This window comes from Paraphaeosphaeria sporulosa, assembly GCF_001642045.1.
Source record: "Paraphaeosphaeria sporulosa strain AP3s5-JAC2a unplaced genomic scaffold CC84scaffold_16, whole genome shotgun sequence".
Taxonomy (NCBI): domain Eukaryota; kingdom Fungi; phylum Ascomycota; class Dothideomycetes; order Pleosporales; family Didymosphaeriaceae; genus Paraphaeosphaeria; species Paraphaeosphaeria sporulosa.
In genome coordinates, this window is record NW_017253375.1 from 151,159 (window position 1) to 175,248 (window position 24,090).

General features: G+C 56.4%; 11 protein-coding genes across 11 annotated transcripts; 4 read left to right on the forward strand and 7 right to left on the reverse strand.

Annotated features, from left to right (window-relative positions):
* Positions 1-163: 163 nt before the first annotated feature.
* Positions 164-1,106, reverse strand: CC84DRAFT_1104949 (integral membrane protein-like protein; the record flags this gene model as incomplete). Its single annotated transcript, XM_018175075.1, has 2 exons — positions 164-781; positions 837-1,106. 2 exons carry the CDS (start codon positions 1,104-1,106, stop codon positions 164-166), a joined length of 888 nt encoding a protein of 295 aa, XP_018029292.1.
* Positions 1,107-1,828: 722 nt separating this feature from the next.
* CC84DRAFT_409654 (uncharacterized protein) lies at positions 1,829-2,972 on the reverse strand. The gene has a single exon (XM_018186092.1). It carries the CDS (start codon positions 2,885-2,887, stop codon positions 2,048-2,050), a length of 840 nt encoding a protein of 279 aa, XP_018029293.1. The 5' UTR covers positions 2,888-2,972; the 3' UTR covers positions 1,829-2,047.
* Positions 2,973-3,952: 980 nt separating this feature from the next.
* CC84DRAFT_1169662 (uncharacterized protein) lies at positions 3,953-6,342 on the forward strand. The gene has a single exon (XM_018179717.1). It carries the CDS (start codon positions 4,282-4,284, stop codon positions 5,869-5,871), a length of 1,590 nt encoding a protein of 529 aa, XP_018029294.1. The 5' UTR covers positions 3,953-4,281; the 3' UTR covers positions 5,872-6,342.
* Positions 6,343-6,699: 357 nt separating this feature from the next.
* On the reverse strand, positions 6,700-8,604 carry CC84DRAFT_1169663 (EF-hand). The gene is made up of 5 exons (XM_018179718.1): positions 8,071-8,604; positions 7,479-8,014; positions 7,346-7,393; positions 6,991-7,272; positions 6,700-6,913 (listed from the first exon to the last, which is right to left on the reverse strand). Exons 1-5 carry the CDS (start codon positions 8,128-8,130, stop codon positions 6,835-6,837), a joined length of 1,005 nt encoding a protein of 334 aa, XP_018029295.1. The 5' UTR covers positions 8,131-8,604; the 3' UTR covers positions 6,700-6,834.
* CC84DRAFT_409908 (uncharacterized protein) lies at positions 8,259-8,896 on the forward strand. The gene has a single exon (XM_018186093.1). The coding sequence runs from the start codon at positions 8,464-8,466 to the stop codon at positions 8,812-8,814; it is 351 nt and encodes a 116-aa protein (XP_018029296.1). The 5' UTR covers positions 8,259-8,463; the 3' UTR covers positions 8,815-8,896.
* A 212-nt stretch (positions 8,897-9,108) lies between these two features.
* On the reverse strand, positions 9,109-10,486 carry CC84DRAFT_1157739 (uncharacterized protein; the record flags this gene model as incomplete). The annotated part of the gene is made up of 1 exon (XM_018177028.1): positions 9,109-10,486. Exon 1 carries the CDS (start codon positions 10,477-10,479, stop codon positions 9,109-9,111), a length of 1,371 nt encoding a protein of 456 aa, XP_018029297.1. The 5' UTR covers positions 10,480-10,486.
* A 415-nt stretch (positions 10,487-10,901) lies between these two features.
* CC84DRAFT_1131632 (uncharacterized protein) lies at positions 10,902-13,384 on the reverse strand. Its single transcript, XM_018175910.1, has 3 exons — positions 13,070-13,384; positions 12,862-13,018; positions 10,902-12,813 (listed from the first exon to the last, which is right to left on the reverse strand). The coding sequence occupies exons 1-3, from the start codon at positions 13,123-13,125 to the stop codon at positions 11,305-11,307; spliced, it is 1,722 nt and encodes a 573-aa protein (XP_018029298.1). The 5' UTR covers positions 13,126-13,384; the 3' UTR covers positions 10,902-11,304.
* Positions 13,385-13,556: 172 nt separating this feature from the next.
* CC84DRAFT_1169667 (uncharacterized protein) lies at positions 13,557-14,307 on the forward strand (the record flags this gene model as incomplete). The annotated part of the gene is made up of 1 exon (XM_018179719.1): positions 13,557-14,307. A coding segment is annotated over exon 1 (649 nt), but the record flags the coding sequence as incomplete, so codon positions are not given.
* A 1,743-nt stretch (positions 14,308-16,050) lies between these two features.
* Positions 16,051-17,853, forward strand: CC84DRAFT_1169668 (uncharacterized protein). Its single transcript, XM_018179720.1, has 4 exons — positions 16,051-17,144; positions 17,234-17,338; positions 17,396-17,703; positions 17,763-17,853. Exons 1-3 carry the CDS (start codon positions 16,503-16,505, stop codon positions 17,471-17,473), a joined length of 825 nt encoding a protein of 274 aa, XP_018029300.1. The 5' UTR covers positions 16,051-16,502; the 3' UTR covers positions 17,474-17,703; positions 17,763-17,853.
* Positions 17,854-17,872: 19 nt separating this feature from the next.
* On the reverse strand, positions 17,873-19,151 carry CC84DRAFT_1157747 (alpha/beta-hydrolase). Its single transcript, XM_018177029.1, has 2 exons — positions 18,768-19,151; positions 17,873-18,718 (listed from the first exon to the last, which is right to left on the reverse strand). Exons 1-2 carry the CDS (start codon positions 18,930-18,932, stop codon positions 17,942-17,944), a joined length of 942 nt encoding a protein of 313 aa, XP_018029301.1. The 5' UTR covers positions 18,933-19,151; the 3' UTR covers positions 17,873-17,941.
* A 392-nt stretch (positions 19,152-19,543) lies between these two features.
* Positions 19,544-23,499, reverse strand: CC84DRAFT_1210409 (uncharacterized protein). The gene is made up of 6 exons (XM_018182288.1): positions 22,990-23,499; positions 22,784-22,941; positions 22,632-22,725; positions 22,345-22,573; positions 19,852-22,294; positions 19,544-19,793 (listed from the first exon to the last, which is right to left on the reverse strand). The coding sequence occupies exons 1-5, from the start codon at positions 23,174-23,176 to the stop codon at positions 19,876-19,878; spliced, it is 3,087 nt and encodes a 1,028-aa protein (XP_018029302.1). The 5' UTR covers positions 23,177-23,499; the 3' UTR covers positions 19,544-19,793; positions 19,852-19,875.
* Between the last annotated feature and the right edge of the window lie 591 nt (positions 23,500-24,090).

The following is a 24,090-nucleotide window of genomic DNA, read 5'->3' on the forward strand; positions in this document are numbered from 1 at the left end:
ACGTAAGGAAAGACATGAAGTTCGTAACAAATCGCCGCACACATCACCCTTCCCAAGTCTCAGCGCAAAACGGGGGCACCAAGCAATCTGGTCAGTCGCCCAAGGCACCACAGCACCCTCGTACGCAACGCCGAATCAAGCAGACCGACTTCACACGAAGAGTTTAGCCGTGCTTACCATTGACGTACGCACCCTTCCTCCGGCGTCCAACGCACGTCTCCACACACCACATCACCAGCACCAAAAACATACAGCCCGTACTCACCCACGTGAGCGCCATAAACTTCTTGCCCTTGCCCGCCTCGAGTCCAATGTCCTTCCCATGCTCATTAATGATATCCCCACCCTTCTCAATCACCGCCGTCACGAGCGCGCTGGCAAGTCCAATCGCCAGGAACGCGAGGATACCCAGGAGCAAGTTGACGCACGCGGACAGCCTGCCCGAGGTAAAGACGGCGACTAAAGCGGCGATGAAGGACAGGAAGATCAGCCCGATGGAAATGCAGTACAGCACGAACGCGGTAATGCTGACGACGCGCAGGGTGTCGAGGCCGCGCTGGATGTCGGCGGGCCACTCGAGGTCGTCGAGCGTAACATCGAGGCCGGACTTGTTGAGGGCGTCTTCGATGATTTGCGTGGGGTTGAAGTAGAACATGGCGGTTTGGTTGGAGCAGCCGGTCACGTTTTTGTGGATGTCCCCGGCGGACACGGTGGCGTTGGCGGCTTCGGTGGGCGTGTATTGGCCGTAGCAGTAGTCGAGGAGGTGGGCGGAGTAGAAGTCCTATTCACCATGCATGTTAGTCGGGAAGCTGCAGTTGTGGAGACGATCGACGCACCTCGATACCAAGCTTCTCAGTGACGACGCCCGCGGCCTCGCTGACGTCGTTCTGAATGCTGTCGGGGACGAGGTCCCACAGGGAGCCGAGCGTGCTGTCGCTGTTGCCCAGGGTGCCGTTGACGACGCCCTCGCCCAGCCGTGACGTGTTGAGCGTGAGGATGGAGTAGTCTTCCATGAAGTTCTTCTTATGGCCTGCGAAGAGGCAGAGGAAGGCGAGGACAAGGGCGGCGGCGCTGAGAAGCGCGGGGATGAGGGCGGATGGGCGCATGGTGGTGGTTTGTTGCTACAACTATGCTATTGTATGGTGGGTGTATGGATGTAATGAGAGCCAGAGTATGCAACGAGTAGACAAGGACGAGCCAGCAAGGCCAACAAAGACAAGACAAAGCGACCCAGTGACCGTCACAAACCCTCAAAGGGACGTCCGCCCTAAGTACACACACATTCCAGCCCTTCACGTCACTCTGCCAGGGTTGCTCCCAAGAAATAGTCGTCGCAACACAAACTTGATTGCGCCCCCGTCGTCCACGCGCCACACCCGCCCACCAACACACTGCGATCTTCAGCGCCGTTGCCAGACAGAGTGTGTTAGCCGGCTGCGTTGACGTGGAAATGGCTGGGCGGCAGAACAGGGCTGGGTTGCTTGCTTGCGCCAACGTCATTAGTGCCGGGGTGCGCATGCAGGGGTGGGGATGCCGCTCGCTTACGCAGGGTCGACGCAACGACGTGTGAGGCGGTTGGTAACGGGCACTCGACGGCGACACACTGGCATGAAATTCCGAGGAGAAGGCCCGGTTTGCACAGCCTCTACCACGCGTATGTTGGGAGGAGAAATGATTGGACGTACGCGTTCTGCGCCTGAGCCACACGCGACAACGACACATGCAAAAAACTCTGTCCACCGCCGCGTACGCGACCCACACGGTGGCAGAGCAGACGTTCGAACATGAATGGGGATGCAGCAAGCCAAGTGGACACAATAGCACCGAGTATGCAGTGCTATATTTGGTAAGTATGTATTCTGCGCTGCATCTACAAGGATGTGCGTGGAATCTATCGTAAGGCGTCTATCGTTGAGGGACCGTGGAAACGTATCTCGTAAAGGAGCAGCCTGTGCTCCGTCTTTGCTTTTGGGGCGGATCGAATGTCGCACCTAGAGTGGTGTGCAATAGTAATAGTCTGAGGGTCTGGAAGTTGACTGAAGATGTGTCAAGATGGCGACTTGGACTTCTTGGGGCCCCGCCATGGTTGAGGAACAGGAGGCCCGCCGATGCCATCGGTGAACGGCGAGTATGGGGCAGCAACGCGGTGGGGTGGCGCTCTTGCTCCTGACTGCGTGCGCGGTGGCTCGCTCGAGCCCGGATACCGCTTCTGCTCGTCGTGTAGCTTGTCCAGCGGCTCGCCGACAATGTGGTACTTTGCCCAGTTGACGGGCGGACATCTTACGATGTTCTGGGGTTGGGGGACGGCAGGGAATTTGGTGGCCTCCTTGAGTGATCCCTCTACTGCTGCTGAGTCCTTTCGCGCCGCCCCGCTCTCGCCATACGAGCTCTCCACGCCTTCCCTCGCGGCTGCCTCGCCTATATCGGCCAGCGTAGGCGTGAGCACATCAACAGGCTTGCCCGCGGCATCTTTGCGCTGCTCCTGCAGAGAGCGCACAAAGGCATGCGGGTCTGAGACGGCGGCGGCCCTGAGCTCTTCGAGGGCCTTGAGGTCGCGCTTGCTCTTCTCGCGCTGCAGCTGCAACAGCGAGATGGCAGAGCGGAGTGCTATCGCATCGGGGTTTTCGCTCTCGGAAATGGGCACAGAGGGCGGCTGCTGTATGAAGGTAGCAGTCGGCGGGGGCGGCGGGGGTGCGACACGTGGTCGCGCGTCCTGGGGCTCCGGACGGGCAAGCTGTGCAGCGGCAACAGTCGGTGTGATAGGCGACACGGGCGGGCGGTTGGGCGAGCGCGACTGCGACCGCCGCTGGGTGCGCTGGTCTGAGGGAGTTGAGGAGCTGCTGGGCGAGGTAGACGGCGTACTAGTATCTACCAGGAGCGCTGGCATGGCGGAGGTGGACAGTCGGCTGGAGGACAGCAAATGGCGGTAGCCGTGGGGTAGAGACGCTGCTGGGAGGGGCGCACCGGCTGAGGTCGCGGAGAGGCCTGAGAGCGCCGACCCGGATCTTACGCTTGGCGGCCGGCACCGGGTTGTCGCCCACTCGGAGGCAGAAGCAGAGCCTGTTGGCGAGAAAATGTCGCAGCCAGCCTGCGGCGTGATTGGGCTGGGGGCGCGATGCTAGTGGGGATATCTGCTGCTGGCGTCGTTTTCACGTGGCGGCTTCTGGACGGCGCCGCTGCCAGAAGCTGAAGCTCTGGAGGACGGTGGGCGGCAGCCAGTCGCTAGACCAGCTGTGGAGTCCCGAACGAGCAGTCGGAGGCCGTGTGGCTTTCGATAGCACGCGGAGACTCGCACATGGTGCCTTGCCGACCTCGTCCGCGCCGGCCGTTGGCGTTGAAATTGAATTTCCCGGCGTTGGGATGCGCTGGACAGGACATGATCACTCAGGCACATAGCAAGGAGGTCAAAATTGGGGTATACTGGCACGCATGTAGGTAGATAGCAACCGCTCCGCTCCCTGCAAGATGCCATGACGCACATGCTAGCTTCCTAGGCGGACCAGACTCGCAAGCACGGTCTCGTACCAGCCCGTGACTGCTGACATACAAGGTATTGTCCTGCCGTTTGCTCTCTAGGTCCAATGTCTGTTGTGGCGCCACAGAATATTTGCAATTGCCAAAGGACCATGTTCGCAGCATCGAATGCGGCCGACTGCAGCCTCGCTTATCGGGTAAGCACAACCTGGTCCAGATCGCTGCGATGCTCTCTATCAAACCACGCCCACAAGCCATGCTGTGCCACGCGTGATGCACCCGTGTTTGCTGGTTCTGGGGGATACCGTCGGCTCGTCTTCTGCTGCGGGACGAACGGCCTGGCGCGCCAGTGCTGCTGGCCGCCAATGACTTCGGTCGGAACGGGTTTCTTAGCAGACTGCTCAAGCCACGAGCGCGCTGGAAGGTTCGCAGTCGGCCTCTTTGACTGCCCTCGTCCACCTCGATTGGCGTCCGCCGCCAGCCCGTGCTCCAGCCAAATGGCAGGTTTGCTTGTTCTGTGGTACCGTGCAGGATGGCGCCTGCCTTCCCGTCGATAGAGCCTGCTCTCGGTGCAAGGCGCGCCTACGTCCCCTCTCACTCTTATTGCGACGGCTGCCGCTCTCCTCGTCTGCTCAAGTCACGTCCAGTGTCACCGTCACTTTCACTGCACGCCCTGAGAGATGCCCACCAAGCCCTCGACGTAGCGCCGTCTGCAGGCTGCTGCACCGTCCCCTCGCCCTAACCGCTTCCGCACCCACCGATCGTCGCCGTTTGCTCGTTTGACTCGAGCGCCTGGTTTGACTCGACATGGCGCCCGCTGCAGACCTGGCACGTCCGCCCAGGATCCCGAAACTAAGCTATCGTAATCGCCTGCCCGCCGACGACCTGTCCCTCATTTCCCGAACTTCATCTACCTCTACCGACACTCCTCTCAGTCTCAACGACCCGCCCTTGGACCGGCACCTCTCCACGCCAAATTGCACGCCAGTCTTGACGCCAGAGTTCGACAGCAGAAGCACAGCATCATTAGCGTCATCCCAATCCGCCAGCCTGGCGTCCTCCGATGGCTCCAGTACCCGCGAGTCCAAGGTGTCGTCGACGAAGAAAAAGAAGAACAGCGTCCTCAACTTCCTCACTCTGAAAGAACCGTCGCAGTCCGCCCTAGACCAGTTTGCCGATGCACAGCGGAAGCAATCAGCAGCAAAAGGTGGTCTCCCACCGCCTGTGGGCATGCAGGGCATCTCTGCGCAGAAGCTGCCGCCGACCGTGCCCAAGGTCAATTCTAAATGGGACGGCGTACCGGAATCTTTGAAATCTTCACGCAACTCGATCGTTTCTAGCAAGAGGACGAGCACAATGAGCAGCACCTCATCCCAAGGATCGCCAAACTACACAACCCGCACGTCCACGATAAATTCCACGATAAATTCGTCTGCCATCTCTGTCGCGACAAATGACAGCCGAGGACCTCCAAACTCCTTAGCCTCTCCGATGCACTCGGCGATTGATGTTACCGCGTACACTCCAACGAAATCTCCTCCGCGGGCAGACTCACCCTCTTCTGCCTCCCTGCCGGAAATGACGTCCTTTTTCCCGGATGATCCGAGCTTGTCGGCTGCTTCACCACGCTCTAGTGCAGAACATCCTTGGAGTCCACCTTCTCGCCCTGACCAGGATGCGGCTCACATCTTTGTCACCGATTTTGACGAAAAGCTTTCAATATCCGAACCAGATATCGTGACTGTCGATAAGGCAGACGCGATTTTCAGGCGATTGAACGGTGGACCCGGAGAGCCCCTAAGCGACTATTACGATGGAGAAGATGAAGACCCGGACGTACCTGAAACGCACGACTTCCTCTTCGACGTAAAGCCCATCCTGACCACACCGCCGCCATCAACTTCATCCCACCAGACTCCAGTACAGCCGATCCAACCTACACCAGCCCCGCACTATGTACCTTCTGGAAAACCTTCCGCCAACTTCTCACGGCCACGTCCCAATCAAACCTACTCAAATCCACCCCGGGCTAGCACATACCCGCACCACCATAAGTTCACTTCTCCCGCCTTGCCCACGCTTTACGAGGCTTCTATTGCCAGCACAGACGACACGGATGCGGCTTCCGATACGACTGAGATTGGACGAACTCGCACTCGTGACAGCACGGACAGTGCCGAATCGTTCTCTGCACACTCCATCGCACCTTCGACGGCGCCTTCTGTTGCAACGTCCTTCACGCCCTCTGTGATGTCAGCTTCCTGGTACCGCTCGTCTCGTGAACGACTGGGCTTAGGTGGACGCATTCGCAAGAGTGACGTCCTGCCATGGGAACAGACGGACACGGACCGAGGTAAGCCTAAGAAGAGCCGTTTATCTGTCTTCTCTCGGGGCTAGCATATCCAGCGCGGATGAGCTTTCGCATACTTTCTTTGCTAGACATGAGGGTTTCGCGCCCCACGTTGGCTAACGTGCCATCTAGCTGCACCCTTTTCGCACCTGCACCCTTTGCATATGCACCCTCCGGACGTCGACAAACGTCGTATGATCTGATGAAATCTTTTTCTTTCTGTCAGGCTGCAGCCAATCGCCATTTCTCGATATCCCACGCCTTTCGTTTGTGCTTAAGCGGTCACTCAAGCCTGTGTTTAATTCATGTGTACGCGATTCATAGATACCCTTGTCAGCATTTGAGCGATTTCTGGGGATTTATTCGGCACGAAGCTGATGACTTTCATTAGCCTTGAGTTCACCCAATTTTTTATGTATGCTATGAGAATGTCGAGCTTCGGTTTTCCAGGACAGAGATAGTCCCGAGCATGTCATGAGGTGGGTCTCCCGGGGGAGGTTGGGGCCATGGATACGTAGTGTATAGTTACCAACCATCAGCATTAACGCTGATGGACTGCATATGGAACATAATGAATCGAAAACATTGCTTAGATGCCATGTACGTGCTAATGATTTTATTCTAACTCGCCTAGGTATCCTGTCTTGACGACGCAAAGCACGCAAGTCACAGCCCGACAAAAAATCATAGTGAATATCATGCTTTCATTCAACGGGTATCTATGACGTCGCTCATCACATCCTACTACGCTCCTTTCCACTTCTTGCACAGCATGGCTGCCTTACCAACCCCGTTCAGCGATCCCACCCCTAGTGCAGCCGTAGCGTCGTCATCAGTGCTCTTGGGACCATTCCTAGACCACCACCACCCCTAAACTCCTCAGGACAGGCATCTCGTACCTAGTAAAGTGTCCAAAGAAATGCACTGCCGTCCAGTCATGCATGCGTATGATTTTGCTGGTGTTTGCGGGTCGCAGTCGTTTTGTCTTTTCTATCGCTGGCGGATGATTTCTAGTACAGGCCGGTATCAGTCGCAGCCGAGATGCTGTTGAAGAGGAAGAGGGTCTGCGCACCTGTGAGGAACTCCTCGCTGGTCCGTCACCGTTAGCCACGCGTCCATCGAACTCGCTGCCACAGAGCAAGGGAAAGGATGGGCAAAGGACTCACAAACTCAGCGTTATGTACCCGTCCCGGTCGTCGTCGTACTTCTTGAACACGTCCGTCATCCGCTTCAAGCTTATGCACGCCTGCACGAACAGGTCAAAGCTCATGTTGTTGTCGCCGCGGCGGTCGTACGTCGAGTACAGCAGCTGCACGAATTGAGGCGAGAGACGGTACCCGAAGGCGATCAGGGCGTCGGTGAATTCGGAGTACGAGATGGAGCCGCTGCGGTCGGCGTCGAAACGGTCGAAGAGGTTGCGCCAGGCGGAGAGGAAGCCCCAGAGGCCGCTGTAGGGATGGGGTTAGTTCCTTGTTGGGGGGTGAGGGAAAGCAGGGAGAGCAGGGGAGGGGGGGAAGGTACCAGAATTCCTCGAAGTTTATGGAGCCGGAGCGGTCGGTGTCAAACATCCTTTGTTCGTGTTAGCATTCAAAGTTTCTCCTCTTGTTTGGTCCTACAAACAGAACAGCACAGTACAAGACAAGATGCGACATACCTGATCATCATGCGCACAGTATGCGGGTCAAACGGGCTCCAATCGCCATTCACCAGCGCCGTCTTGAGCTCTGCCTCCGTCAGGTTGCCATTGCTATCGCGGTCAACCTGCTTGAACAACCGGTCCAGCGCAACTCTATCATTCCCATCCCTTGGCGGCGCAGGCGTCGCGGGTGGCCTGGCTTGCACGGGAGGCCTCCCGTGATGAAAACCCGCGGGCGCAGGCCCATGCCCGTAGTTCTGCGGCGGTGGGCTCCCGTAGCCGTCGTAGCGCGGGTCGCGAGGCGGAGGGTGGTCGTTGCGACGCGCGCCGGGCTGGGTGTCGTAGCGGCTGCGGTCGTCGTAGCGCGGGTCTGGCGCGCCGTATGCGCCGGGCGGGGGTCTGGAGTCGTAAGAGCCGTAAGAGTTGCTGTGGCTGCGGCCGTAGCGGTCGTCGGGGCGCTGGGACGGGGGGAGCGGCTTGTCGTTGTAGTCTGGGCGGGCGGAGGAGGTGCGCGGGGGGCGGGTCGATTCGCGGCCGTGGAGCAGGGCGGCGGCCTGGACGTTATGAGCATTGTGCTGCGGACAGTTGAACATAGTTGAGACGGGCGTACCTGCTCAGGCTCCGCGTGCGCAGGCAGCCTGTCCGGGTTGAACTTGGAATTGTAGGCCATGCTGGCGGGGTAGATGCGATGTGCGCGCAGGACAGCTGCAGCGAGGGGGACTGGATTACAGAGCCGGCGAGGGACGGCGAGGGACGGCGAGGGACGAGGCGCAATATAACACAGCAGACGGGTATGCGCTTCGAAGGCGGCTCAGATGGTGACTCCACTTCACAGCCTGGTTGCGGCTGATGGCCTTCGGCGCGAGCACAGATGCGAGCGCGGGGACGCTTGGCCCTATGACGGTGCCGGTGAGCCCTGCTTGAGGGCCCGGACGCGACCTGTGCGCTGCCTGCTCGGAAATGCGGAACCAAGCGTCGGCAAACCTGGTCACTTGGGATAACGATGGGCGTGGACGGTCTCGATGGCAAAGAAGGCCAGCAGGGAAGAAGGCCGTTTGACGTATGTTCACCTGCGATCGTCTTGTCCTGGACCCAGATTGCGAGGCTGGGGTTACCCAGCACAGATTGGGCTTCGTCCTTCCGACGCAATTGGGCAAAGCTGCCCCAACTGATTGTGGCCATGTACTTCGTGTTCGTATTCGTCGACGAGCTGTATCGCGTAAACACGTTGCGAGTCCTGCTTCGTTATTCACTGGTTGTACAGCAGATTCGTTTAGGAGTTATGAATGCACGCTACTATGGTACTATACATATGAGATGCAAGGCTACCATGATTGCTCTCTCTCTATCGTGAGGGTAGCTGCGTACGCGTGACTCCGAACAGGCTTTGGTGTGCACGAGCTGTTGGGTTTCGGGGAAAGACTTCAACTTGACTTCGTGTTAGCTTCAAAGCGCGAGAGGAGCATACGATTTCGGATTCCAAAAGCTTGGCAAAAATTGAAAGCATTACATTCTTGGTTACCGACGTCCAATCTTCACGTTGGGGTGCGGAGCTCGTCGTCTGAACTCTCTGGCCAATCCGAGGAGAAATACTTCGTACCAGTACAGAGCACCCCGTCTTCCCATACCCCTTTTAATAGTGTCGGCATCATGTCGAAAGAGATGCGAAGTGCCATCTTTCTTCTGAGAGGAGTGGTGATAGTTCAATGCCTTCGCCATATTGACAGATCGTACTCTCAAGGCCATATTCAGCAAGAACCTTGACCGCCATATCATCTTTGACCTTGTCGCAATAAATTTTCAGTCTTCTATAGCGTGAAATGCAGTACACGTTCCATCTGAGAACCGGCGTTTTTCTTCTAATCTGGAGATGAAGCCACTGTGTGTCGATGACGAATCGACAGAAAAAGTATCTATCGCCAGCTCTTGTGATCAAGTCCGAATCCTTGGGAAATGGGTCAAGAATAACTTCAATACATGGCCCCAGTTTCCTCCGACATGAGGTAGGATCCGCTAACTCGAGATTTTGCGCAAGGGCTAGGGCGCAACAAAAGCATAGAGGTAAAGGGCCATGAGTGTCGAGTATCCGATACATGAGATCCTCTTTGGAGCAACTGTAATCGACGCTGAGTTTGGTGCTCTCGTTACAAAAGGACAAGAGGGAGAATACTCTGTCCTGGCGAACACTACATTCCCTGCCGTAGAAATCATCCATCAGATTTATAAGCGCGTCTTCACGATCTACATTACGAGAAATCTCTTTTAGAAAGTCAAATTTTGATTCGACTTGTAGGATCTTCTTATCTTGTGCTGCATCCCATCTTCGGACTTCCCCAAAGAGCGATGTCAGGTCGTTGAAAGCGATCTGGCAACATCCCAACATTGCCATATGGTGACGTGCAAGTCGGATCTCATGTGTGACCCATGCCCTACGCCAATATGGATTGTCGAATGTACAGCGAAATAATGAATATTTGTATTTCATGTTGCCTTTTGCCGATTTCCTTGTTTTGCCATCAAGGAAGGGCCTTACAATATCCATAATCACTTCGGGGATGTCGCTTGCTGGTATGTTGTCACAGTTGCCAAGCCATGTAACGACACAAGCTGCTTTCAAATAGATGTCGCCCATCTGCTGGACTTGGTGGTTTCTTTCTACACCATCGTTCTGATTGATGCATATAGCATCAATCCAATACACTTTTCGAAGGTTCTGCAGTTTCCTGATCACTCCCAGGATATCGAACAAATTTCGTCGTACATGTGGTTTGCTGCCATTAACGACAATGACATGAGATTGTTTGGGTAGGTCCAGTGGATCCCACATATATGATAAATATGTGTGCCCAGCCTCAATTGTTGCGTGAAACCTGGTACACTGAATCAGACCGTCAGGCAATAGATCGGGAAGCACCTCGAGGAGATGTATCGAAGGCTTGGTGTGGTCCAAAGGCTGATGGGTAAACTGGATGCGTCCGCAGAAAGACGGCGGTGGTCTTGGGAGAGCCTTTTCCGCCATCGTGAAGGTCTCCAAGAGTGCGAGATGGCAGGTATCATCTCGTTCGTTATTGGAAACTGCATGGAGGCTTTAGCGACGGCTGGAGGCTTCTAAGCAGTGAGAGAAGTCGCTCTGAAATCGCTGTGCGAGGTGGCAGATGATGTGAAAGCGTACGAGGCTGAGCGAGGTTGACCGGATCAATGTGGCTGAAGCAGGCTGACGCAAAGTGCTGTTGTCACACCGATCCAAGGATGAGTGTCTGCATGCCGATACAACCAAGACGTTGCCTCGCGCTCGATATGTAGCTGGAAGGCAAAGCGAAGTTCAATGGAAATAATGAGCGATGCAGCGGAGGCTACCTAGGGCTGGACGCGTCTTACGTTCAGAAGCACCTTCCCCAACAACTACGGTAGCCAGCAAATGTGCACTTGAACAAAAGCATTCCGTCAAAAATCGATTACAAGTATCTACACTCGAAACGACAAGAGTCTTATCTTCATAACCCATAGCATAAACGCCATTTTGCCCACTCGCATATCATTCCGATGCCGTTGTGAAAGCGAACGAAGACAACGCAAATCAACAACAGAACACCTCTTCATGGGTATCCGCAAACGCCACGCACGAACCAGTACAAGGTCCCAAACGAAGGTGACGCGATATCAACATACTAAATTCATCCACCGGCCGTGCCTCGAACTGCTGACAACAAAGCAAACAACGCCGCACCAATAGAAGTACAGAAGAATAGGCGTGCTTTTGAAGTGAAGTATTGCGAACAAATGATTTGGGAACTAAATGGTTGGTATAGTACGTGCTCCAGCACGTGATGCGTAGGCTCATTCATCAAGCCTTTACTCGCTTCTGGCTGCCTGCATCGGAACCCTCGTCGGAGGGTTTACGCTTGCGATCGGCAGGCTCATCGCGACCGAAGCTAGGACCGTTTGGGGCCACCGGCGTCTGGAAGGGAAGCGGGCTGGGCAGCATATTGGAATCTCTGCCAAAGCCCCACTCCGGGTAGAAGCTCGAAGGAGATGGGAGGAGCCCGTTTTCGACAAAGCGGCTGGGAAGCGCGGAAATGGGGGTTTCCATTTCACCACGGCTTCCATACGATCCGTTGTTGGTGGGAGGCGCCGGGCGTGCAAATGGATTTGGTGGGCCAGTAGCTCCGGCACTCATGATTGAATTTGCGCTCGGGGAAGGAGGAGGCAGAACAACGCCAGAGGAGTGTGTATCCGTGCTGGTCCTTGCGGGAGTTGCACCAGTCGTTCCGGAACCTCTGGGCGACGATTCGGCAGTCTGACTTCCTGTGTCCTCGTCGGCTGGGATTTGCAGCATCAGTCGTGGCTTTGCAATGCTGTTCGTCCGGGAAACAGGGACTATGGGCATCGATGACGCAGACTGAGTCCGCTGAGGATGATTCGGCACTTGCGAAGGAGATCGGTGTGGTGGGGAGTTGCTATTGCCGTTCATCTGCGGTCGCGAAACTGCAGCCACGTCGATCGATTGCGATCGGACCCCGGGCTCGGCCTTGATCATGGGAGGATCGCTGCGAGGGGGCTCTGCATTACTTCCCCAAGAAGCGAACATGGATTGGCTGTCGTCAATGGGCGTAAAGATGCTGTGCTTGGCGGCGGAGGGTAGTGGCTTAGGCTGAGGCAGGGGAGGGCTTTGGAAGTCGTTGCGGTTGGGCTGTGGCGGAGACGGCACTGTCAGTTGGTGATTTTGCGGTTGAGCCTGAGACTGAGGTTGCTGTTGCTGTTGGGGACGGTCTTGGTGTTGCTGCTGCTGCTGCTGCTGCTGTTGCGGCTGCTGGAAGGCGGGCGGCATGGATTGTCGACGCGGCTCCTGCTGTTGCATGTATTGGACTTGAGGATGGGCTGGCGGGTGCGTGTATTGGAACTGGGGTGGGGCTGGTGCTGGCGGGGGCTTCGGTGCCATGCCCTGCGCAGCTTGCGGGTTGTAGAAGGGCGGGTTTGGCATGTAGGCGAAGTTGTTCTGCGGCTGTGGCGCCTGCGAAGGATGGTGGGGTGGCACGAGGTTGGAGCTCGGTCGCCGCATCTGAGCCCGCGAATCGGGCCGTGAAAGATTGCCTGGCTGCGGGGAGGGGTGGCGGGCGTGGAACGGGATACCGTTGTGCATCGGCGGCGAATGGGAAGGCGTCGCATGTCGCATGTGCTGGTAGGAGGGGTTGTTCTGCAGGTGGTGGCCCATCATGGCGTGCTCGGGAGGGGTATGCGAGTCTCGCGGGGGAGAGCCGGCCATCATGGCGCCTTCCTCGTCGTCGTCCTCGTCGTCCAAGTCCTTCTTGCCCATGAAGTCCTCAGGCCCCTTGTGCTCGTGTGCGCCGCCATACTGCCAGCTGTTAGTGCGGACCAGAGACGCGGTAACGCGGGAGCCTACATATTGGTACCGTCCGATGGTCTCGTTGATGTCGCCCGAGGAGAACTCGTACAGCTTCTTGTTGTGGCCGAAGATGATGACGGCAACGTCGACGGAGCAGAGCACCGAAAGCTCGTGGGCCTTCTTGAACAGGCCGCCTTTGCGCTTCAGGAACGTGCTGCTACAGGTCAGTTTCAGCCGCGACCGGGTAATCAGCGCTGCAGCTTACACAGAGCGGTTGCGGTCGTCCTTGATGGCCTTGATCTCAATCTTCCTGCGGCCCATGGTGACTGGCGGCGATCAGGCTGGAATGCGCATCGACTGGTGATACGGGCGGCGTGGTGTGGCTGGAGAGCGCCGCGTGCAGAGGAAGGTGCGAGGCGGCGACGCGAAGGAGCGCGGAGCGAGGCAGGCGTGGCCGGTGGGCGACGGCAGGAGAGCTGCGGGCGCCGAGGTTGGAGATATATGTGTGCGGTGGTTGCGCGACGCTCTTGACCGGGGCCGCGACGCACGACGTGAGGCTCTTGGGTCGGACACTGAAGGGTAGAGTCGAACATCACTCGAACGTGGGCGTGTCCTAATAATAGCAGACCGCTGTGGCCTGTGCCATCTTTCAGCCGTTAATTAGCGGACTTTGGCTGCCTCGGTGGCCGCGCCCATTGGTGCAGCAATCTATTCTCCCATTCGTCCTCTGCGCGGAAGACGCCTGCAAATTGGCCCAAAGGGGCTCGCTCGTCTGTAACGAGTTATTTTAAGGCCCTTTCTGCTGCACCGTGGTGCCGTGCCGTGCGACGGCTGCCCGCTGCGAAGAAGCACCCATGGCCCGCATCTGTGGCATCGCGACTGGGTCTGCCACTGTCTGGATGGGAGCTGTGTGTCTCGTCGAGCGTCGAGCCCTCCCCCGGCCGAGAAAAGCATCGACACCTCTCACACTCTGTTCGCGGCAAAAGTCAGACGGCAAGCGTCAGATTGGCACAGCACTTAGGGTGTCGGTCTGCAGCCTCGAGGCTGCCCCAAGAATGGCCCTCTGCTATCGTCCATCAGCGGAACGTCAAATACAGACTGGAGATTCCACGCTGCCAGGAACGCGACACCAGATCGGCTTGACAGGCCGCCCTATCCGGTGCAGCCAGGCACAGCTCTTGTGCGCGCTGTGCGCCACGGTACAGTGTGGCCTTGTGCTGCGAGGTCTGCGCCAAGCCATGCCTCGTCCCCGTAACATACGACGGCCCACTGTGGTAGGCCGCTCAATCTCGGCGTCCACCCTCTTCGGGACCGCCTATCCTTGGGGGCTGCCGCCAGCTAGCTCGCGAATGTGCTTTGCTTGCGTTTTGGGTGCGCATCGTGCGGTGTTGATGCCGAACTGGCGAAGCCATACTGTTCCTATCTTGCGAGGTCAATCCCCGGCACCGTTGGCTGCACGCGCGCTGAACAGATGCCTGTCAAGTTATGTAGAAGCCACTATAGGCCCGCGTGCCAATGAGCGCGCAGCGAAGACGCTCGAATACGAATGACCGGTAGCACAAGCGGAGAGAAAACACGCAGAACCGGCACCGGTGGACGTTGAACGTTGTGGCATGGCCAGGGTTCCGCCATTTGTGGTCGTGGCTCCCGCATTAGTGGCGATCCGCTTCCAAAAATATCTCACAGGAACGAGCCGATGACGCTTGACCCAACCTCACCACAGAATCGATTCTCGACTTCTGGATCTCGACACTTTGTAATCTGCTAGGCTACGAACGCCTGCCCTGTCCCCTCGCATTCTGAACCATAAACAGTCTGTCTCCGTGACATAATCTCACATGCGTAGACGCCTGCTCGTATACCCGCGAAGCCATTCACATCTGTTCACTCTCCATCTCCACAACGCTGACTGGCCGTAGTCCAGCCGGTCATCCTTCTGCTACTCCGCTTCTGCCCACCGTCCCTCCAAATAGTCCCCACTATGCTTCTCTCTCTTGTCACGCCGCATCCATACGCTTCTTAGCGAGCCGGGTGGGTTGGACCAGGCCAGCGGTTTTCTCCTCTACCCCTGTGAGAAGCTTAACGTTTCTATAACGAGCTCACTGTACCTGACAGCACTCCAAGCGAGCGCTGTCATCTGGGTTGAATGTTTCTTCCCAAGCGACTGCCGTGCGTGCATGAAACGAAACATCAGCATGCACACATCACAGACCCTCATCGACCCTGGCTCATAGCTCGACGACCAGGTTCGAAGCGACCCGCTGGCTCACCTCCGACCTACTTAGAGACCACCCTCATCTATCAGACGCAGGTACCCTCCCAGCTTACCTATTCTTAGACTACCGAACCTCGTTGACAAGTCTCATCGTCTTTGCAACCGCCGTGGAATCCTTCATGATGCTCAAGAGTACGCAAAAAGAACAGCTAATGCGCTGCACAAGTGAGGGCGCGTGTTGACTCCTATACTCCCTCCCTATACACTTGCATATTCTATTAAGATCGACTGCACTAACATGTCAGACTCTAAGCGCTTCACTACAGCTGTGATGATCTCTAGGAAGGCAAAAGATATGCAAAAATAGATCATCAGTGGTGCCATACCACGTCGATGTACCTTCTGAAGCTTCAGTCTAGATGCTGTCGACTTAGCAAGCATGGAGAGGAGGAGATTGCAAGGCAGACTTGAATGGGTCTCCTATCAGGACTGGATGGGGAGAGACCATTCAGGATTTGGTTATATGTGATAAACTGAGGTGCGCTTTTTTGGTAAGATCCACTATCTTACATTGCGAACAAAGATTTGCTAATTTTCGGAGGTAAACGACGCTGTGACATTTTGCGCAAGCTGCACCGAGGTAGCCCCCGGATGGCCTCTTGTCTTGACACTGGCCCTGATCCCACTTTACAAGCCGTCCGGAAGGAAGGAACAATCCATTGACCATTAGCCGTTGTTCCTTGCACATGGCAATGCACGTCTCTGAAGGCATTGTTGCATTAAAGGCCAGAGGGCCCCAGGAAGCTTGACCGAAGCCATGCCTTTGTTGCTCTAGCTTTTCGTGTTCTCTTTGTCCTTCTCACCACACTGAAATCACAGCTAATATACCCAGATGCAGGTAGCGTATATTCACTGTCTGGGTGGATTTAGTGTTAACACGTCATTAGAGCCAAGCGACTACATGCTTAGTACGAAGATGCTAGGGTTTTCTCTTAGGGGACTACACATTGTCTAGACGTGCGGATTTGAGTCTGACTAATTAGACTTCATGATTGTAGTGTTGCATGTCTCGTTGCACTGGTACACTTCGTAGACGCGAATAACTCTTCGAATTACCCAATGACAATGCCACAAACACGACATGAGCACGACATGAACGCGACACCGAGCGGAGTAGCTGACCACCATCCCCAAGCCGAACACACGGGAATAATCATCGGCGTTGACATCCAGAGGGGCCTTGGGACCCAGCGCAATGGGGCCTCTCCCGGGGCCATCTCCCGGCCACTCGCCTAAATGACATCCCATATAAACATGCACTGTGAGATTAAGCCGCACACCCACGGAGGTGGGGCACCAGCCCAACAAACAACACGCAGACTAAGTAAATGGAAGATGTTGTCCAAACACTTTCTTCACTCCCATTGTCAGTTCTAGACATCCAATCCATTACCTCCAAGCAACACCAACGATGCTATCCAACATGCGGTGGTTTATACCGTTGTTTGCAGGCATGACTGTCTCCCAAACCGTCCCCGCACCCGGTACAATCCCGATGATGCGTTTCGAATGCAGCCAACTCGTCCACGACCGCATCGACCCGCTCGTCAACCCAGGCCTCACACCCTCCCCCCATCTCCACCAGATCGTCGGCGGCAACTCCTTCAACGCGACCCTCGCCCACGATCTCCCCACCGTCTCCACATGCACCTCGTGCACTTTCTCGGAAGACTTCTCAAACTACTGGACCGCAGTCCTCTTCTTCCGCGCGCAAAATGGCACCTTCCACCGCGTCCCGCAGGCCCCCAGCGAAGGGCTCAAAGGTGACGGCGGGATAACCGTGTATTACATCCCCGACGCGAAGAACAAGACGTCCGTGACTGCATTTAAACCCGGGTTCAGGATGCTGGTCGGCGATGCTGCGGCAACGACGCCCCAGCCTGCACGCAAAGTGTGCCACCGCTGTATGCCCGCCAAGGGGGACAACAGCAATATCAACTGCGGCGCGCCGGATGCACAGGAGTTGCCCGGCAAGCCGTGTTCTGGGGGGATACGGACGATTATTACCTTTCCGACGTGTTGGGATGGGAGGAATTTGGATAGTCCGGATCATAAGAGCCATCTGGTGAGATTCCTTGTTTCCCTGGTGATGTGGTGTGATATGGTGCGGTGCAGTGAGGTTGGGGAGGAACGGCTGACTGACTGAGCGTGTAGGCGTATGCGGAGGGGAGTCAGGCGAATGATGTGGGGCCGACGGGGACGTGTCCGGCGAGTCATCCGGTGGTTATACCGCAGGTCATGTATGAGGTCATCTGGGATGTAAGGATATGGCTCTTTTGCTAGAAAGAGGTTGGTTGCTGACACAAGTCTTGACAGACACAAGGGTTCAACGATAAGAGCCTGTGGCCGGCAGATGGCTCGCAGCCGTTCGTGTGGAGCACGGGAGACCAGTGAGTGCAGCTAGACTCTCCCACCGCACACAGCAGCGCGATAGACTGATTGCCAACGCAGACACGGGTACTCCAACCACGGAGACTATGTCTTTGGTTGGAAAGATGATGCGCTACAGCGGGCGATGGATACAAGGTGCAACGGCGATTCTTGTCCGGCGCTGAAGAGCCAGACCCCTGAGGAGGCTATGAAGTGCACGGTCCCACGGACTGTGAAAGAGGATATAGATGGATGTGAGCCAGCTGAGATTGTTCCTCAACATGTCTTCGCATGTTACTAACGATAGACCTAGGGCTGGAAGATCTTCCTGGGAACCGAACGCTGTTCTAAGCTGTGGGAGAGCCAAAGGGACTGGTAGATTGCAATGGTGATATAGATGCTGTATTGGTACAAGACTGATATACTCGTTGCCAATCATCAACACACTTCGAAGAATGCCAGGTAACACTGACAAAGACTCTAGCCACCCCATCACGCCAGCCATTCCCCCTCAACCCCCTTTAACAGGTCTGCTAACCACCCCGCATCTTCCTCATATAAATCTCCATCAAACCCGTGTTCCCCAGGCGGTGTAGCAAGTTCAATCTTCGTCTCGGGAAACAGGCTCCTCGCCCTCCCCACAAATTTCTCACTCCACTCCACCGCAACATTCGTGTCGTCCCTCCCGTGCAAAATATACGTTGGCACCCAAAACTGCGCATCTTCAATCCGCGTATCAGGCATCAAATGCTTCCCCGTGCCAAAAAACTCACCCCACCTTCCATGCGCGCGCAGCATTGGCGCCACGGCGTTGCGCAAGGGTGGGCGAGCTGCGCTAATGATAGTACCTGGAACTATGCCTGTGAGAAACTCGTCCAGGACTTCCTTCGGGGGAATGGGATCCCCCATGATGATGTCGTCCGGATACGTGGGGAAAGCGTTGAGCACGGGATACTGCAGGAGACATGCCTTAAACGTGCCCTCCGAAAGTGACAGCACAGACTGCAGAGCGACCCAGCCGCCTGCAGATTCGCCAGATACTAGGATTTTAGAGAGGTCGGGGGAGATGGCGGGTTCCTTGGATGCGAGATACGCTGGCAGCGAATCCGTAAGCCATGCACCCAGGTCCGCGACATCGGAGAGGATTTCGTCGCCCGTGTGCTCGGGGGCGAGGCGGTAGTTGGGGAGGATGGCGATGGCGTTGTTGCGGTGGAGGAAGGGAACGAGGTAGCCTGCGAACCAGGGGGGGTAGACAGCTGTGCCTGCGGTCTGTTGGGATGTCGGTAGCGAGTTCCATAAGGGTGTAAGGAGTGCTTACCAGACCACCGCCGTGCCATTTGATCATTATCGGACGTTTGCCCGGCTTGATGTCTTTGGGCACGAGGACATTGACTTCTATTTCATGGTCGCCGATTTTTTTGTATGACGTTGTGTACAGCTTGAAGGTGTCGAAGCGATTCTCAGCGGTAGTGCGAAGCGACATCCTCTGTAGTAGAGCGAGATAGCTCAATTTCGAATCTCGATAGGCGTTGCGGTCGGCGATGGGCGTTGTTGTCCGCAGTGAAATTTACCCTCCACAGCACGAATAAAAACACTATCGCTCTTCTTCGGTGAGAAAACCTTTCCACACTTAAAGGGCGGATATGTGGCCAGGGTTGGGGGTATAAATGGAGACCTGGACAGTGGGCTTACGGACTAAATCATGGAAAGTGTTGGCCAGCTCAGGTTGCGCAAATGCGGCTTTATATACTAACTACGCCTCATCGCAGATTCCTACCGTGCGGAAGTGCTCTCTGGGGTTGTATTACGTGTCATCGCGACTAGTATCACGCGATGGACTGGAACAAAGGGCGGCAGTCCTTCTCTCAGGTTAGGCAGCTAAATAGAACAGGGGTTTTACGTTCGAGCGTTCTATGTCCGCTTGCTGTTTTCCCAGAGGTCCTGCCAAGTCGGGGAATTTTAGTCTGTGCGTAGAGTCGCGTTGCAGCGTTAGTATTTGATAGTATTTGTAAGCACACCACCAGCTCGCCGACGACAAACATCACTCGCGAGATCGATTGAGAAGAGACAGTCGACGACGGGACCAGACGTGTGGGGTGCAACTCAAATAATGCGTACAGGCAACCATGGAACCATTCTATAATCGCATACATGTCCACTAGGAATGGCATATCTTACTACCGTAGGTACACGCGAATAAAAGGGTAGCAGCAGCAAGAACAAAAAGAGGAAGGGGTATTATCCGAAGCTAGAAAGGGGGTATCAGAAGAGCAGTGGAGTAGAGCATTGCAGAGTAGAGCAACAGACGCTCCAGCGAACAAAGACGATTACGCGTGGGAAGATTCTGCAGAATCTCCGTCAGCAAATACGATCAAAGAAGCGTAAATCAGAAGCATACTCACCATCGCAAATGCAGAATACTGCCCCTACCGTCTGGCCGCCGCCTGCCCAGCCGGCCCGCCCTCAACATTACCCGTCAACTCCGCCACACGCGCCTTGATGCGCGCGACGCGGCTCTCGATCGTCTCCTCGCCGCTCGTCTCGCCCTCGTCAGTCCGCACGCTCTGGCTGTGGCTCCGGCGCGACTGCTCCTCGCTCAGCCGCGCAGCGCGCTCGGCAGCATTCTTCCTGATTTGGGCCCAGCGATCGTTCGACGTGGGTGCTTGCGCCGAGAGGTCGACTGATTCCTCTGAGATGCCGTCGATGGAGCGGCGGGAAGGGGTGGACTCCTCTGGTTCTGCTGCGGGTGCGTGACGGGGCACGTTGGGCGCCGCATCGTCGTCGTCGGAATCATCGGGCACGAAAGCAGGCATGTCGTCCATGGGTCCCTGGTCGAAGCGGGAGAATGCGGTATCTGCCTCAGGCTCTTGGTGTCTGTTCGGGGTAGGGGTCACCTGAAGCGCTGGTTCGTGGTAGGTCTTCGAGATGGCCGAGACTGCGGGACTGGCAGGGAACGCGGGAGGTGCCAACGGCCTCTCGACACTGCGGGTGGGGGAAGCTTCGCGGGCGTCGCTGTGATCGTCAATTCGGGAGACGCTGCGGGCAGCCTCAATTGCGCGCAGGCGCGCATCATCGTCGTTCTCAACGGGTGCTGCCACTGGCACTTCAGTCTTCTTCTTGCCGAAGAGCTTTCGGAACCCGCCACCGCCCTCTTTTTTGTTCTTCTTCAATTTTGTAGGAGGGGACTTCTTCGGATCTTGGACGAGCGCATGCTCCTCGCTGGGCCGTGCTTCGGCCGGCGCTGGAACAGGCTTTCTGAGCGCTGGATGCTGGTCCAATGCGGGACCGGATTTGTCGTCGAGAATAGCAGACGACAGTGCTGGCTTTTCCGGAGGTGGTTGGACCGAGCTGGATGCTCCGTTGTACTGCGATTCTGAGAAAGTCTGCGGTGCAGGAGATGGCGACGCGTTCTCTTCATCCTTGGGCAGCGCAGGAAGATCGCGGTTCGAATTACTGCGCTGAGACAGAGCCGCCGTACTCGCGTTCCCGTTGGCAACAGAAAGAAGGTTGGTCTTCGAGCCTTTGCCAGCGTTTACGTCGCCAAGGTACTGAGCACGGAGTTGGTCTTTATCCTTGGCTCCTTCGCCAAATTTCTTGTCCCACTTCATGGCAGGCCCGGCTTCGCTCACAAGGTGAGGCTGCAAAGTAAGGACACTGTTCGTCTTCGTTGACATGGTATCTTCATTCCTACCACGGCGCTGGGCAAATTGCTCAGCAGCTTTTTGGTCTCTCTGGTCCTGTGCTAGTCTTGCTGCAGCGGCTTGCACCCGAGCATGCTGATCTGGTCCGATACTGGTCTTGCTCATCGGCGTGTTCTGAGTAGTGCGGCTGTACGGCTCCTTTGACGCTGTTGGCTTTTTGCCTGTGGACTTCCTACGCCCCAGTCGACTCCTTTTGGTCCAGCTGAACATGGATTTCTTCTCCGCGATGTAGGCTCCTTCTTCCTGCCCAGGTGAAGCACCCTTGACCTGCTCCTCGACTACAAGCCATTTGGCACCTGGGATCCTTGTCTCAATCAATGTGCATCTTCCAAACGCAGCTTTACGCTCAGTGGTTTCTTCCGATGCCAGACTCGTCATCCAAACCCACCAAAAAGTGTCATCAAGGTCGAGTTGAGTGATGCTCGCCAACTCGCCGGGATCCAGATCCTCTTCGCCGCGCAGATTGCGCATATGCGATTGCGAGCTTTGCACGCGAGCAGCTTCGCCGATGGGCGGGAGTTTCGCAGATGGGGACAGGAATGCCGACGTATTTTTGTTCTCGTCTGGGAATCCAGTGGAAAGAAAATCGGCCCACGAAGGTGTTGTAGGTCGACCAAAATCGGTATTCCTTGAGCGTGCCGCCGGATTCATGCTTGAGAATTCCCGCATACCGGAAGAGCTCGTCGTGCCGTTTGTACCAAGCGAGGGACTATCAAGCAGTCCTGAGAAACCCATGTCTTCGAACTTTGACCAGGACGGGTCTTGCTTCGACCCCTCAGACGTTGCTGCTACAGAATGATTGGCATTAGAGATGCAATCCAGCACTCTGCGGCACTCGTCAGTCAAAGCTGTTACGGTATCGTCGTAAGATGAGAAGGCCTGTAGAGCCTCATCGTCGTCGCGGTATTCAAAGTTCTTCGCCCTGCGCAAGAGGGCAAATGGCGTGGGTGACACGGAGTCCACAATCATGACGACTTTCGTGGTTGTTTGATACATGAGTTGTGGTGCTTGTGGCGGGTACTCGGTCTGTGAGAGCAGCGACAGGAGAGAGCGCGGAAGAGCATTAATGCCGCTCATGGCATCGGAGTCTGGAGCTAACGAGCGTAGGTAGGCAAAGAACAAGTGGCTAGCAGCATCGGCGGCCCTGAGACTCGGGTTAGAATGTATTGATCAACAAGGGCGTGGTAGTAATACTTCTCCCATGTGCGGTATCCACCCTCAAAGCCTTTGCCGTCGTCTGTGAATTGGAAGGCCCACCATCCGGCCATACGAGACAGCTTCCTTCCGCCCATGCCATTGCTCTTGCCTCGTGCAGCTACCGCAGCGAGCAGATCGAAGAAGTCGATAATGACACGTTTGCGGGCTTCCGACTCGACGCTGAGCGGGATGAATGTATCAAAGGCGTGTCTGGCGAAGTTGGAATCTTTGGCGCGCGTTAGCACGGTTACGCGCGCTCATGTGCATGCGTATCTGCAGCTTACCCGACTCCCCGATGCGGAAAAGCTCGTACGCGTCCCAACTGACAACACCGCCGGGCAGTCTGCTCCAGCACCATTTCATTACACTGCAGAGAGTCTGCCTGCAAGTTAGCGCCCTGGCGTTGTTGCTACGTCCATGTGCCGCGGGGTCCTACCAGTGGCTCTGCGAGGCGCAATTCCTGCGCCAGCCCCTCGCCCGTAAACTGCCTGCTCCCCTCGTAGTTGGCTCTGAAGAAGTTGCGCACAAAGTTGCGGGCAGCGCTCGGTTCGGACGCTGGGCGGAAGGGTAGCAGCAGGAAGGGGATGTCGAGTGCTGGCCGCTGTCAGTCATGGTTCCTTTCCCAGGCGCTTTTGCACACACCTCTTGATTTTAGCTCCTGTGTGCACTTGTGTATAAGCTCCTGGATCTCGTCGGGCGCAACCTCTTTGCGGGTCCAAGATTCCTCCCAACGCGGCTTCGGAGGTGCGGCAGGTTGGTTGTCGGCATGGCCCGCCTTCGCAGCGCGCGATCCATCCTTGGACCCAAAGACCTTCTTGAAGAAGGGCATTCTGGAAGTCAATTCGCAGTCGGCGCGTTGGTGCCTGGCGGCATGTGCTGTTGGCGGAGCCGAGGGGCTTCAATGTTGGTACGCGAGCGGGATGAGGTCACTGTCGGCGTTAGGCGGTGCGACGGGCGTGCGATATGCGACGTGGATAGGGGTCGTGGTGTGTCGAAGCAGCCCTCGTCGGAGGGAGGTTGCAGTGCGAGGCTCGACTGGCAGGAAGAGATGTGTATGTGAACGACGACAGACACCCTGCCCCTTTGCGAAAAAGCGAGATGAGCCCTGTAAACTAACTTCGCAGGCCCCAATGCGCGCCCACGCCACGAAACACTGCCAAGCAACGTCGAGCGTGTTGCGCGCCGCTAGTTGCAGCCCAATTGCACGTCTGCGGCACTTACACTCACTCGCAGCCGTGTTCCCTCACCGCAGGATCCTCCATTATCTTGCGTTCCGAGCATTCCCTCCCACGCTCGGCGAGCACCTGGGATGGGATGCTCTTGCATGCGCATGCGATTGGTTTCATTTCCCGCAAGCCCTGCGCGGCGCTTCAGGGTGCCTGGATGCGTTGTCGCTCTCGTCAACACTCGACGAATCAGGCCCCGTTACGTTGCGGAACTGTCGTCGACCCGTATCACTCGCTGGCACACCGCACCGCTGCTCATTGTGGCCATGCTCCCCCAGGGCATGCCAGCGATGGCTGAGGCAGCAGCTCTGCCAGAAGAAGCTCATCAACAACCCCCACCATCTGCTGCCACATATGGCGTCATGCGTCCGGGTAATGTGCGCTTCTCGAGCGTGGATATTGCTTGCCTTAGCATACCTCCTTGGAGCCGCATTCCGCAGCCCTCACTTGCATGCGCGTTCTCGGAGAACGACACCGAGTCACGCATAAATCACACTCCAGTACCGCTGCTAACCTA